The sequence below is a fragment of the Chiloscyllium punctatum genome, chromosome 36 (genome assembly GCF_047496795.1).
Source record: "Chiloscyllium punctatum isolate Juve2018m chromosome 36, sChiPun1.3, whole genome shotgun sequence".
Taxonomy (NCBI): Eukaryota; Metazoa; Chordata; class Chondrichthyes; order Orectolobiformes; family Hemiscylliidae; genus Chiloscyllium; species Chiloscyllium punctatum.
The window spans coordinates 29,713,262-29,727,692 of NC_092774.1; the positions used below are offsets into that span (position 1 = coordinate 29,713,262).

The 14,431-nt window shown below is 45.4% G+C and overlaps 1 protein-coding gene and 1 non-coding gene across 2 annotated transcripts; both read right to left on the reverse strand.

Moving 5' to 3' along the window:
• Nucleotides 1-6,096: 6,096 nt before the first annotated feature.
• Nucleotides 6,097-6,903, reverse strand: LOC140460053 (uncharacterized). The gene has a single exon (XM_072554459.1). The coding sequence runs from the start codon at nt 6,901-6,903 to the stop codon at nt 6,097-6,099; it is 807 nt and encodes a 268-aa protein (XP_072410560.1).
• Nucleotides 6,904-9,679: 2,776 nt separating this feature from the next.
• Nucleotides 9,680-9,753, reverse strand: trnan-guu (transfer RNA asparagine (anticodon GUU)). The gene has a single exon. It is a non-coding gene; the product is annotated as a tRNA-Asn (tRNA).
• Between the last annotated feature and the right edge of the window lie 4,678 nt (nt 9,754-14,431).

A 14,431-nucleotide genomic window follows, 5' to 3' on the forward strand; every position in this document is an offset into this window, starting at 1 on the left:
GCATGGATAGGATAAATAGGCAAAGTCTTTTCCCTGGGGTCGTAGAGTCCAGACTGGAGGGCATAGGTTTCGGGTGAGAGGGGAAAGATATAAAAGAGACCTTAAGGGTAACGTTCACGCAGAGGTTGGTTTGTGTATGGAATGTGCTGCCAGAGGAAGTGGTGGAGGCTGGTACAATTGCAACATTTAAGAGGAATTTGGATGGGTAGATGAATAGGAAGGGTTTGGAGGGATATGGGCCGGGTGCTGGCAGTTGGGACTAGATTGGGTTGGGATATCTGGTCGGCATGGACTGGTTGGACGGAAGGGTCTGTTTCTATGTTGTACATCTCGATGACTCTATAAATGGGTGATCTAATTGTTCGTTCACAACAGTAAGTAAACATCCCTCAACATCCATCTTTTGAAGACCATTCAGGCTCATAGAAACTTCAATCAAATCACCCCTTGCTATTCCAAACTCTGGTTGAAAGTCAGACCTGTCTGTCTCATGATTTTCCATTAGACAGTCTGTTCATTGTGGGTTTCAATCTAGTTTACCTTCTGTGAATTGCCTTTAATGCATTTTCATTCTTCCTTAGGTAAGGATATCAAAACTGAGCACCGTGTTCAAGGTGTAGTCCCACCATTGCTCTGTAACTGAGGCATAATCGCCTTACATTTCTGTCATTGGCCTTTCTAATCACTTGCTGTGCTTGCATTCTAACTTGTGACTTATTTGCAAGGCCCCCAGATCCCTCTGCATCTCAGAATTATGCAGTTGTTCTCCAAGTAGGTAGCAAATTGCATTTTACCATATTGTACACCACTTGCAAGAGTTTTGCTTATTTATTTAACCAATCTATCAATCTGCATAATTGATATGTCATCTCCACAATGTACATCTCCATCTATTTTTGTGTTGCCTGCAAATGTAACCACATACCTTTGATCCCCTCCTGTAAGTCATCTATATAATTGTAGAAAGTTGAGGAGCCAGCAGAGATGCCTATTGGAACCCCACCATACATTGTCATAAACAACCAATTTGACAAAAGAACCATTTTTGCATATTCTGTTTTCTGCCAGTCAGTTGATGTTCTATAACTATACTTTACACTATGAGCTCCTCTGTGCAATATGCTTTTCGTGAAAACATGTCAAACACCTTTAGGATATTCAAGTTCAGTATATCCACAGGCTTCAATTTACATACTCTTTCAAAGAATTCGTTTAGGACAGCAAGTTGGCACAGTGGCTCCCTCTCACGGCCAGAGATACCTATTTGATTTCAGCCTTGAGTCGACTATCTGGAGTTTGCTTGTTCGGTCTATGTCTTTGTGAGTTTCCACTGGGGGCTCCACAGTCCAAAGATGTGTAGGTTGGGTGGATTAGCTATGCTGGATTGCGTAATGTCCTTGGATGTACAAGCTAGGTGAGTTAGCCATGCTAAATGCAGGGTTACGGGAGTAGGGTGGCGGTCTGGATCTGGGTGGGATGCACTTGAGGGTTGGTGCAGGACTTGATCGGCCAAGTGGTCTCTTTCCACACTCTTGGAATTCTATGAATAAATTGGTGAAACAACATTTCGTTTTCATATTAGCATGCTGATTCCTTTTAATTACCATGAGCTTTTTGACATGGTGGTTATAATCTCCTTAATTGGTTCAAAAACAAATGTTTAATTGCCATAGACCCAAGGGACCACATCTTTCCCTTTGAGAACAGAAATATTAAATATGTTACTCTCCAGTCTGAGGAAAACTTGCCTGAATCTAATAAATCTTGGAAAATTAACATTAATGCAAATATGAACTCATTAGCCACCTTTTAAAATTCTATGATGAAATCCACCTGTACCCAGAGATTTCCCAGCCCATAGCACCATCAGTTCGCTCAATAGCATTTATCTAATGATTCTCATTTCACCAAACTCCTCTGTTTGTTCAACCTATGGGGTTAAAGGCAGGATTCTTGACCATGTGGTGGAACAGAGGGATCTTGGAGTCCAAGTCCAAAGATCGCTCAAAGTTGCCACCCAGGTTGAGAAGGTTGTTACGTAGGTGTACGGTGTGTTGGCTTTCATGAGCAGGGAGTTTGAGCTTAAGAGCTGCAAGGTTATGCTGCAGCTGTATGGAGTATTGGTTAGATCACACTTGGAATATTGTGTTCACTTTTATTCACCTAATTTTAGGGAAGATGTGGGAAAGTGCCAGAGGAAACATCACAGAAGCGCTTCACAGGAGGCTGCCAAGCACTGAGGATGTTACCTAGATAGGGGACGAAATGTCTGCAACACAAATTCCCAGCTCGGCGAACAGAACCACAACAGGAAGCTGTGTAAGCTGAGAGAGGGTACAGAGGAGATTTACCTCGATGCTGCCTGGAATGGAGGGGATGTCTTAGGTTGGGGGAGCTAGGGCCTTTCTCATTGAAGCGAAGAAGGATGAGAGGTGACTTTATAGAGGTGTACTAATGTTGAGAGGCATAGATAGAACGAATAGCTGGAGACTTTTTCCCCTAGGTCAGAAATGACAGGGCATAATTTTAAGGTAATTGGAAGAAGGTTTAGGGGAGATGTCAGAGGTAGGTTTTTTACTCTGAATGGTGAGTGCATGGAATGCACTTCCAGGGTTGGAATGAGAGTCAGATACATTTAAGGACATTTAAGCGACTGCTGAACAAGCACATGGATGGCAGTAAATTGAGGGGTGTGCTGGCTAGTCTCATCTTCAAGTTGGATAAAAGGCTGGTACAACATCGAGGGCTGAAGGGTCTGAACTGTGCTGTATTGTTCTACGTTCTCGCTCCAGAACAATGCAGCAGCAGTATTGGAAGAACAATATTGCGTCAAACCCCTTGACCCTTCCAGAGATGGGCACTGTCGATGGAAACTCGGTTAAATTCTGCCAGCAATCAGGTGGCAGCGGTGAGACTGAACTTGCTGACTTGAGGGTTTTTAGTTTTAGTTTTTACGTGCAATGAAGTGTGAATCATTGTTTCAGCAGTTGGTTCTGTGTGTTGTTTCTGAGTCAGTGACCAAATTAAGGCGATTCACCCACAACCAGAGCAAGAGGCTGGGATTAATATTGACTCCACTGCATTCAGCATGACATCACGTCAATACTGTTAGAAAGGGAAAGCTGACACCAACTCCTACCCCACCAGAGATCTCAAACCGAAACACCCAAAGACAAGCGCATCACCCTATAATCTGTCAAATTAATGTGAAAAGTGGTGTAACCTGCTCTAATGTTTAAAAATAAATCCCTGACACTTTAAAATCAACAAAAATCCATTTAGTTATCTAACAGTAACGGTGAACAGATGAACTAAACTATTAACAAACCAAATAAATCCCTTCTAACTACTGACTGTTCCGGAATAAAACAAGATTCTCGTGATATGCTGATCCAATAAATATGATTCCCTCTTGTAACAAAGAAATAGAATTTAGTCTCTCAGATTACAGCCAGGTTACGTGTCTCTTGGAATATTCTGTGCCACCTTCTGTTGAATCTTCTGTCAGGAATGCCCTTCTCAGTTTTTTTTAAATGATACATTCTCTAATACAGAGATGACTGACATCCAATTTCCCCCCCTCAATAGAACTGAGGACTCTTGGCCCTCGCGAGGGGGAGTTAGAGATCTGGGTGTTCAGTCGATTGGACCCTGAAGGTGGCAACACAGGTCAATGGAGTGGTCACAAAGGTTTCATTCGGCGGTGTGTAAATAAATTGTTTTCCTGGAAGCCAAGTGATTTGACCAGTTACATCACTCCTGAGATAGCTCTGCCTAAAACAACTAAAAAAAGTTAGGGTCTGGGCTACCTTCCCAGAATGTTTTGAGGGGATCTGGCCTGGTCCATAACACTGAACACCTGCAAATTGTGTCTTCAGGAAGGATGTAGTGAAACTTGAAAGGGTTCAGAAAAGATTTAAATGGATGGTGGTGAGGTTGGAGGGTTTGAGTTATAGGGAGAGATTGAATAAGGTGCAGGTATTTTTCCCTGGAACATCAGAGGCTGAGGAGTGACCTGGTAGATATTAATAAAATTGAGGGGCACAGATACGGTAAATAGTCAAAATCTTTTCCCCAGGGTGGGGAATCCAAAACTAGAGGTTTAGGATGAGGGAGAATAGATTTAAAAGGGACCTGAGGGGAGACCTTTTCACGGAGAGAGTGGTGTATGTATGGAATGAGCTGCCAGAGGAAGTGGTGGCATCTGGTACAATTTCAACATTTAAAAGGCATTTGGATTGGAACATGAATAGGAAGAGTTTCGAGGGATACGGACTAGTGCTGGCAAATGGGATGAGATTAATTTAGGATGTGCAGTCAGCATGGACGAGTTGGACTGAAGGGTCTGTTTCCCTGCTGTGCATCTCTTTTGACTCGAAGTCACCAAAAGATACCACATTGCTTCAACCGAACTCTGAAACCCAACGTTACTGACAGATTCTTTGTGTGTGAACCCGAGAGGCCGAGTCGTAGAGATGTACAGCACTGAAACAGACCCTTCGGTACAACTCGTCCATACTGACCAGACATCCAACATTTAATCTACTCCCATTTGTCAGCATTTAGCTCATATATCCATCCAGATGCTTTTTAAATGTTGTCATTGTACCAGCCTCCACAACTTCCCCTGGCAGCTCATTCTGTACATGCACCACCCTCTGTGTGAAAACCTGTCCCTTGAGGTCCATGCTAAGTTGCCTGTAGTGTTAGGGTGGGTTACTCTTCGGAGGGCCGGTGAGGACTTGTTGGGCCGAAGGGCCTGTTTCCACGCTGTAGGGAATCTAATCAAAAGGCACCTGGATGGGTGTATGAACAGGAAGGGTTTCGAGGGGTGCTGGCAAATGGGACTAGATTAATTTAGGATATCTGGTCAGCATGAATGAGTTGGACCAAAGGGTCGGTTTCCAGCACTTGGCCTATATCCCTCTCAACCATTCCTATTCATGTCCCCATCCAGATGCTATTTAAAGGCTGTCATTGTACCAGCCTCCACCACATCTTCTGGCAGCTCATTCCATCCATGTGTCACCCTCTGTATGAAAAGGTTGCCCTTTAGGTCCCACTTAAATCTTTTCCCTCTCACCATAAACCCTCTGGTTCTAAACTGCCCAACCTCCAGGGAAATGACCTTGTTATTTACCCTATCCATACTCCTCATGATTTTATAAACCCCTATAAGGTCACCCCTCAACCCCTGACACTTCAGGGAAAACAGCCCCAGTCTATTCAACCTCTCCCTGTAGCCCAAACACTCGGCAACATCCTGGTAAATCATTTCTGGTCGAGAAGTCAATGATTTGGGTTAACACCTGAAACACTGACTTCACTGCTGGTGCTGCCTGGCTTGCTGTGTTCTCCCAGCCTCCTGCTTGTCTACTTTGGATTCCAACATCTGCAGTTTGTTTTTGTCTCTAACGAATGGCAGAGCAGACTCGATGGGCTGAATGGCCTAACTTCTGCTCCAAAGGTCTCGCAGGCTTGGGTTTGTGCGGATTGTTTCAGTGGGAATGTGCAGTCCTGGGCTCAACGAGCAGCAGCGCCCAATGGATCAAAGTTCATAGAATCACAGAATCCCTACAGTGTGGACACAGGTCCTTCAGCCCAACAAGCTCAAACTGACCCTCTGAAGAGTAACCCACCCAGACCCATTTCCCTACCCTATTACTCGACATTTCCCCTGACTAATGCACCACACCTACACATCCGTGAACACTGGGACAATTTAACTTCACCAATCCACCCTACCTGCACACCTTTGGACTGTGGGAGGAAACCGGAACACCCAGAGAAAACCCACGCAGGCACAGAAGTAGAATGTGCAAACTCCACACAGATAGTTGCCCCAATAGTGGAATCAAAGCTGGGTCCCTGGCACTGTGAGGCAATGCTACTGACCACTGAGCCACCGTAGGAGTGGGTACAGTCCAGCAGAAAACAAAACAAGCCCACCAACTCTTCCACTGTCAGACTGGGCAGGAGGTTCTGTCCTGGGGGTGACCCACAGCAGCCTCACCGGCAGAATTCGATTGTTGGGAGTGCTGGTGCCTCCGCTGGTGTCTCTGCAAGTTGCAGGCCTGGGTGAAGGCCTTCCCGCACTCAGGGCAGCTGAAGGGCCTCTCCCCAGTGAACCCGCTGGTGCTTCAGTAAGTCAGAGGAATTGCTGAAGGCCTTTCCACACTCAGGACAAGCGAATGGCCTCTCCCCGGTGTGGACCCGTCGGTGGATCAGCACGTGCGAGAAATTGCTGAAGGCCTTCCCACACTCGGGGCAACTGAAGGGCCTGTCCCTAGTATGGACCCACCGGTGGGTCAGCAGGTTGGAGACATGGGTGAAGGCCTTCCCACACTCAGGGCAGCTGAAAGGCTTCTCCCCTGTGTGGACCCGCTGGTGGGTCAGCAGGGCAGAGGAATCGCTGAACGCCTTCCCGCACTCTGGGCAAGTGAATGGCCTCTCCCCTGTGTGGACACTGTGGTGCCTCAGCAGGGAAAAGGCCTGGGTGAAGCCCTTCCCACACTTAGGGCAGCTGAAGGGCTTCTCCCCTGTGTGGACCTGCCGGTGGGTCAGCAAGGCGGAGGAACTGCTGAACCCCTTCCCACACTCTGGGCAGGCGAATGGCCTCTCCCTGGTGTGGACCTGTTGGTGCTTCAGTAGGTCAGAGGAATTGCTGAAAGCCTTCCTGCACTCAGGGCAGCTGAAGGGCCTCTCTCCTGTGTGGACCCGTCGGTGCCTCAGCAGGGTGGAGGAACTGCTGAACCCCTTCCCGCACTCTGGGCAGGAGAATGGCCTGACCCCAGTGTGACTGCGCTGATGAGCCTCCAAGACAGACGGGACATGGAAGGCTTTCCCACACTCGCCACACTTCCAAGGTTTCTCCACGGGGCGGGATTTCTCTGGTTTCTCCATGGCTGAAGCTTCAGCGGCACACAAATACGTGTACAGTCCGTCCCTGCTGTGAATTCCTCTTTCCAGGCTGGATAACTGTTTTAGGTTCCACACTCAGTATGCTGTAACAGTAGGGTCTCTCATTCAGTCCCATTGATGGTGAAAACGTACTGAAACAGGGACCAAAAAACTTTGATCCTTCTCACAGAATCTTAGTCAAAACTCGTTACAGTTCCAATGGACTGAATGACAGTCAGACATTGACTTGAAATTGAGGACAGCAGACGCTGGAGAGTCAGAGTCAAAAAGTGCGGAAAAGCACACCAGGTCAGGCAGCATCTGAGGAGCAGGAGAGTCGGCATTTTGTGCATAAGCCCTTCATCTGTTGATTTTTAAACTTCAGTTTTCAGATCAAATACTCTGTAAAAAGAGATTACAAAAGTCATCATTGTCACTGAGAAGGTCTATAGCCTTAAAACTTGTCTTTAAATATTTAGACTAAATGTAATGCTGAATTATAGAACACAAAATAGACAGACAACAAGACTCAGAAAAGGGGGGCATCTTAAAGAATGCAAAAGATAGGGACACCTGGGCTGACCAAGTGATAACAGGATGCTGTAAGACAATTAAGAAGGTTTGCCTTTGCATCGGTGAATCTGTATGAACAGGACACCAAGTGATAACATTCACAACCGTTCCCTTGTGAAATTAATGACAGTATTTGATTCTGACCCTGAAACGAAACTCGGTACTATCAAAAACTTTGGAATTAACACTCAGTTGCTGTCAATTATAATGGATTCGTATACCCCTTGCAAGCAGGGCAGTCAGAGAAAATAAATCTTTGCTGTTACAAAACCCTGACATGAGAGTTCAAAAGGACACTAGAGAGAGACACCATTTTAGTGCTGAGGCTGTTGAATCCAGCAGAAAATTAACTCTTAGTGCTTAGCTGGTATGGACTGAATTTAATTGCATTTTGAGAAGCCAATTCTGGTTCTGAAGTGCAAATTCTGTAAAAAGAAATACTGATAAAGCGTTAACTTACTTGCTGTTTTTACAGACTGCCCCACTGTCAATTCTAACTAATTAGATCTTATGTCTTATTTGAATTTGAATCACAAACTTGAAAAGTAGGCATGTTTCATTTGAAGACGAATGAATCAGTTTGAATGCAACCTTATGGTAATATCTCTGCCTCAGGTACAGAATGGTTTAGAGCTGAAAAAGCAAGAGTCTGCTCCTAGCTTAGAAAATATTCAAGGTTGAATATTGAAGAGATTCTTGCACAATGTGTCGGGAAGCCATTTTATGATTGAACGTTTGCCCTCCTTACTAAGAAGCCATTTTATAAAAGAACTGTATCTGACAATGTGAGCTGTGCAAGGTTATCTTGTGAACTCTCCAATTAGCTGAGACTGTCACCTCTTTATGAGAGGAGTTTATCTCACTAGCAGGTTCCCACCTCACGAATGGCTTAGGGTCTGTAGGAGTAATTAGTCAAGCTTCACAGATCTGTCAATTAGCTTTTCTTCCTTATGAATTATTGGTGATTGTTTCTTTTCCACTCCCAGGAGCCGCAGTGGTTGAGGCGTTGAGTTGGGGAGAATAAAATGTGCCCGTGAGCAGCATCTGGGGCTATTTCAGCTTCCCCTCATCTGACTGCGCTGTGAGTTGACTCAGATGTTCTCAGGGACATTTACTGACGCGAGACAGTGAAAGGATCCTCATTCCCGCAGATCGGGAATTCAAACCGTATGCCGGCTTCAGGACAATGAGAAGATTAATTGGGGTGTGTGAAGAAGCTGTGAGCTGCATTTCAAACAGGTAGGTGGAGTCAGATGCATCATCCATTGCGCCCCGGCCCTGTGCGGATCAAATGCCACCATGCTGCAGAGTTCTGACGTTCACAATGTGAACAACCAAAGATAATCACCGTCACTGATTCCCTTCCACAGGCCCAACTTTGTGAAGCAGTATCTTTCACGGGCAAAGGAAACACCCTTGTCCTCAGGTGCCTGCTTCATTTCGATCACGATTTCAAGCACCTCACTGTTCTAGTCTCATTTCCAAACACTTTGCTCACAGCCTCAAAAGAAGCTCTGCGGGTATCTGCTTGTTCCACCCGAACAGGCAGTGGGTTGCAGATTCCCACCAGTCCCAATTTGAGTGAAATATTTTTCCCCCTCCACTGATTTGAATCTTAAAGAAGAAGCCGGGGAGCAAGCTCCCTTTCTTTTCGACGACATTTCTCATTTTGTACTCGGCAGGGTTCACACCTGCGTGGGGAACTCGCAATGGATTTCACGTCCATCGCATTAACCACTTGGCCCACGAATACAGAACCACACTGACAGCTTGACTTCCCAGGTCTGTCTGCCTGTGGAGCTGAGAAAGAGTGAATCATCGCAGAGTTTGTTTGAATCTAATCACTTCACAGTGATTCGAAATGGTTAAATATCTGCATATGGTGTTTGCAGATACTTAGATGGTTCACCCCAAAAGATGAAATGAACTTTCAGTTAGAAATTGCAGGAGGAACTCAGCAGGTCAGGCAACATCTGTGGAAAGAGAATCAGAGGCAACATTTCAAAATTCTGTTTTCTCCGACAGGTACTGTCAAACCTGCTGAGTTTCTCTTTTGGTCTCGTCTTCTCAGTATACGCAGTCCCTGCCGTTAGACATTAATTCAACTCGGAAATCCCTTTGTGGAGAAGATTTCCGTTTGGGGAACATTTTCCTGACCCCATTAAAAGCGCACAGCTTCGAAGCCAAAGAAGGGCAGCGAACACACCGCCCCTGGGTGGGCTCGAACCACCAACCTTTCGGTTAACAGCCGAACGCGCTGACCAATCGCGCCACAGAGACAGGCGCGGTGGTGGGTTGCGCCATCGCTTAGTGATTTTATGATTCAGCCTCCCCGCCGAGAATTACGATTGTCGTCTCTCAGTTTTACTTTTCCATAATCAAGCCTGGGAGATGTGTTGGGGAGATACCGGGGACCGTCTGCAGACACATCCATGTCACGAGGAACTACCTTTCTTACTCCGGGGCCGTCGCCCTTCCAGCCTTTCAGTGTTTTGCCTGTTCCCGAGTTCTCTCATTGGCTCGCAGGGGAGAAGGGGTTTGAATTCCTGATGTGCAGGAACGACAATTCTTCCAATGTCTCAGATCAGTTCATGTGCCAAAAACATCAGAGTCAACCTCCCGGCCTCTTCAACAAGGGGACGGTGTCTGGACTGTCTCTGCTCAATCGGACCGGTCATCTTTCATTCTCCTCTAAATCCGCTTCCCAAAGTGTTTCTAAAGGTTCACAAAGCGGGAGACTGGGATTTCTGTTTTGCTTCATGAACATTTGCACATTTTTTCCATTTCCTAACTGACAATATTTTGCCAAATTCTCTTCCTTTGCCTCATGTCCAGGGATGAGGAATTTCCATTCTGGGGAGACATTCCCAAGGTTGAGAATGTTCGCTTTGGAGCAAAGAAGGATAACTGGAGATTTCCTGGGGCTGTTGGTCATGATGGGAGAAGAAGCGGTGGGAATGGGCAGATTAATGATCAGAAGAACCAATTGCCACTGACCAGAGTCAGTTACCTGAGGACAGGGATTGAAGTTCTTGAATGAAAAGCAGCACTTGTGCCTAATAAACACAGAGAATACTGCAGAAAGCCAACAGGTCGAGCAGCATCTGTGGAAAGGGAAACAGAGCTGACGTTGTGAGTCTGGTACGTTGTTTGTTCAGAACCCGAGTTTCCTGCATGGCAATCAATTCCCAGACATGAGGAAACGGGTCTTTATTGAGACGGGTTTTGTGAAGTTTGAGCGATAATGCAACCAACAGGAAGTCATTTAAAATCGCCAGCGAAGAAAGCATAGCCAGCAGGTTACCACCCTGGGCGGGGGAGCCCCAAAGGATCTCTACACCAACACCTTAAGTGTTCGGCCACAACTACACGCCCAAAGTTGTGCTCGAAACTTTCTCATGGAATAGTTCTAACAGGAAAGGTGAGTATTGGGCTTGTCCTGTCCGCGCCATAGACCCAACGTTTCCTGTTCCCCTGGATTTGATCAGGACAGAGGAGGCTGATGGGAGATCGAATTGAACTAAACACATTGATGAGAGATAGAGCGGCTGGGAAGGATCCATTCCCATGCGTAGAGAGATTAATAATCAGGGCCGAAAATAAGGAGCCACTTCGAGAAATTTGGGGTTCATTCAGCAAAGCTAATGTAGAACTGTTCACAGAAAATTGTGATGAAAGTCTCTCCAGTTATTTTGATGAGAAGTGTTGATGATGCTAATACAATCGATAGGATGAACGTAGATTGGTTAATGTATTTGGTGACAGTTCTGTTCTAGCCCTGTGAGCGAAACCTGGATCTGAAGGAGTAGAAGGGACATTAACAACATCGATCTGAAATTGGACACGTGACAAGAAACAGAGCCATCATGAACAGTTGGCTTTTGAACTGGAGAAGGTTTCTCGTGAAATTCGCTTGAGGCTTGAGGTATGCAAGGTCAAGATAATTTAGGTAAAACACGGAAACGCTATCCTCATTAGCAAACAGTGAAAGGATTACAAGACGCAAATTAAACATTTTCGACAAGTGATACAGGGGACTGGGAAGATAAGTATTATAAACTGTGAACAGCAAAGTTCTGGAGCACAACACTTACATTCAAAGACCGAAAACATCCAGGGTTGATTAATCAGATTGCATTGTGGTGCTTTTTTGCAAAACATCCACTTGCAATGTCCTACAAAAGAGTGACAAAACCCATCCCTGTCAGCCCAGGATGGAAAATCCGAAGGGATGAACGTTTGCTGATTTTCTGAAGATTCACAGAGCTTAGACTGGGTTTTGGTGATTGTTCCTTTTCCACTGCCAGGAGCCGCAGTGTTTGAGGCGTTGAGTTGGGGAGAATAAAATGTGCCCGTGAGCAGCATGTGGGGCTATTTCAGCTTCCCCTCATCTGACTGCGCTGTGAGTTGACTCCGATGTTCTCAGGGACATTTACTGACGCGAGACAGTGAAAGGATTCTCATTCCCGCAGATCGGGAATTCAAACCGTATGCCGGCTTCAGGACAATGAGAAGATTAATTGGGGTGTGTGAAGAAGCTGTGAGCTGCATTTCAAACAGGTAGGTGGAGTCAGATGCAACATCCATTGCGCCCCGGCCCTGTGGGTATCTAACGCCACCATGCTGCAGAGTTCTGACGTTAACACAGACATGCGCAGCAATGGGTTCATTCACAAGGTGAACAACCAAAGATAATTACCGTCACTGATTCCCTTCCACAGGCCCAACTTTGTGAAGCAGTATCTTTCACTGGCAAAGGAAACACCCTTGTCCTCAGGTGCCTGCTTCATTTCGATCCCGATTTCAAGCTCCTCACTGTTCTAGTCTCATACAATCGATAGTTTGAACGTAGATTTGTAAATGTATTTGGTGACTGTTCTGTTTTAGCATAACCTTCTTGTCTAATTGGTTAAACACTCCTCATCTCTATGTATAGTAATTGCTCCCCAACGTATGTAGCAACACGGTATCAAAATGCATCAAAGTCACTTAGTGAGGCCTGAGTACCAGATCAAGTCACTATCCAGTGGTTCCATGAGCTTTTCAAGTTACATAAAACGTACCATAGCCAACGATTGCTCTGAGATAGTTTGTGTGACGAAGTTTACCAGTTTCTTTCCTCGAAATGTGTCACATCTTACTCATTTCAATGTACTTTAATATGGACTGGTATTAATTCCCATAGCACTTGACCGTTCTAATTCTGTGATTGAGCCATTTATTGGCCTCGATGCATGAGTAGAATCTGTCAATTTTCAAGTGCCACCGTTAAGCCACAACTACAAACTTGTCTCCCATTCACTCTCAGCTTTCCCTCATAACCGAGCAACGGGGACAGGAAGAAAACGAACGGGAACATTGCACAATATGGATGTCAAACTCACGACCTCAGAATAAAAATCTTTTGTTCTACTACTGAGGTATTCGAACATATAGTCAGGGTGTGACCAGTTCTTTTATCAGGGCGAAATAACTTTTTAAAATTTACGAAAATACATACATTGATCAGCAGAAGTCCACAGCTCCAATGCTTTCTGCTCAAAACTCAGGAAAATCTTTGAGATTCCACTTCCCTTTTGCTTCTTTCTCAACGCTAACATCCACTTTCTTCAGCTTCTCTTCTTGGATGTAAAGTTGTTTGTCTGGTTTTTTTTTTGCCTTTATTTTGAAAGCAAATTCGTTTCAATATCAACAAAACTGACAGGCAAACCTGACACACAAACAGCCACTCGCTACCACATATCCCCAATTCTCACTTTCACATTTGCAAAGGCCAATAAAACAAAGGAAGTAAGCAGTTGAGCACGTTTAGAAAGGAGATGACTGACTTTTATGGGTGACTTGGTTGGGCCTTTGCCAACGCTGGTCGCAGGTTTCGTGATCAGGACATAATCTCCATCAGTTTCGCTGAGCCTGTGCTCGGTTCATTTGGAGATTAGGCCCGGGTTGCAGTCGACCCCGACTTAAGTTGCGTTGTTGCTTTTGACTGGCAGCAGAAGATTGGAGATTATAGGTCCAGAACATTGCTGCTTTTCTATTTTTTTCTTGTGTTGTTCCATGTGGGACGAGGGAAACCGAATCATTATCGGGAAACCAAGAACATTCAGTTTCTAAAGATTCAAGTGCAGGAATCCAATCAGTTATCTGTTCTGAGATGTAAAAAAAAAGTAAGATCACGAAACCCGAGTGTTAGTGAATTCGAGCTTCAGACTATAATTACTGAAATTGCAATTGTCCTTTATCAGTGTGACTTTATCAAAATAAAGGCTGGGACATTCATTGTAAACGGTCTGACTACAGACACTGCAGACACACCCATGTCACAGAAACCACCCCTGTGTGGGGATACAAACAGAGTGGTATGGCAGCCTGTCTGCAATTTCGTTCGTTTCACCTGCATTGTCACTTTTGTCTCGCTTTAGAAACACGAACTGACTGAGCGAAATACAGTCTTTCTCAGCCGTAATCATACGGTGCTTTTATAGCACTGTCACTGCTTTAAGTATTGGTCGAGTAATTCGGGAACGTGGTTTAGAAGCCGATGGCTCTCACCGTGTTCAAACTTTATCAAATGCCTGCAGAAATCATTAGCCAACATCGGGAAAAAGTGCTTCCAGACATACCTGAGGAATTTCGGTTTGATAGGCCTTGAACTTAAGTGGAAGGAAGGGAAGCCCCGATGCAGGGGCTGCCTGACCCTCTTTAAAAAACTGTCACCAGAAATTCCAGCCGCAACACGACGTCATAGGACATGCCCAGTGATGGCCTGCAGCTATTGTGACGCAATAATGATACTGGCCCCAGGAACATGAATATGTATTCGGCATGGGTCACGTGGTACTGAATCCAAAAAACTAGTTTTCAGAACATCTGCTTCTCATTCTGTCTCCCAGGACCCGGGCGGGTCTCCACTGGCGGATAATTACACCATTCTGTTTTTCAGTTTGGCTCGAACACC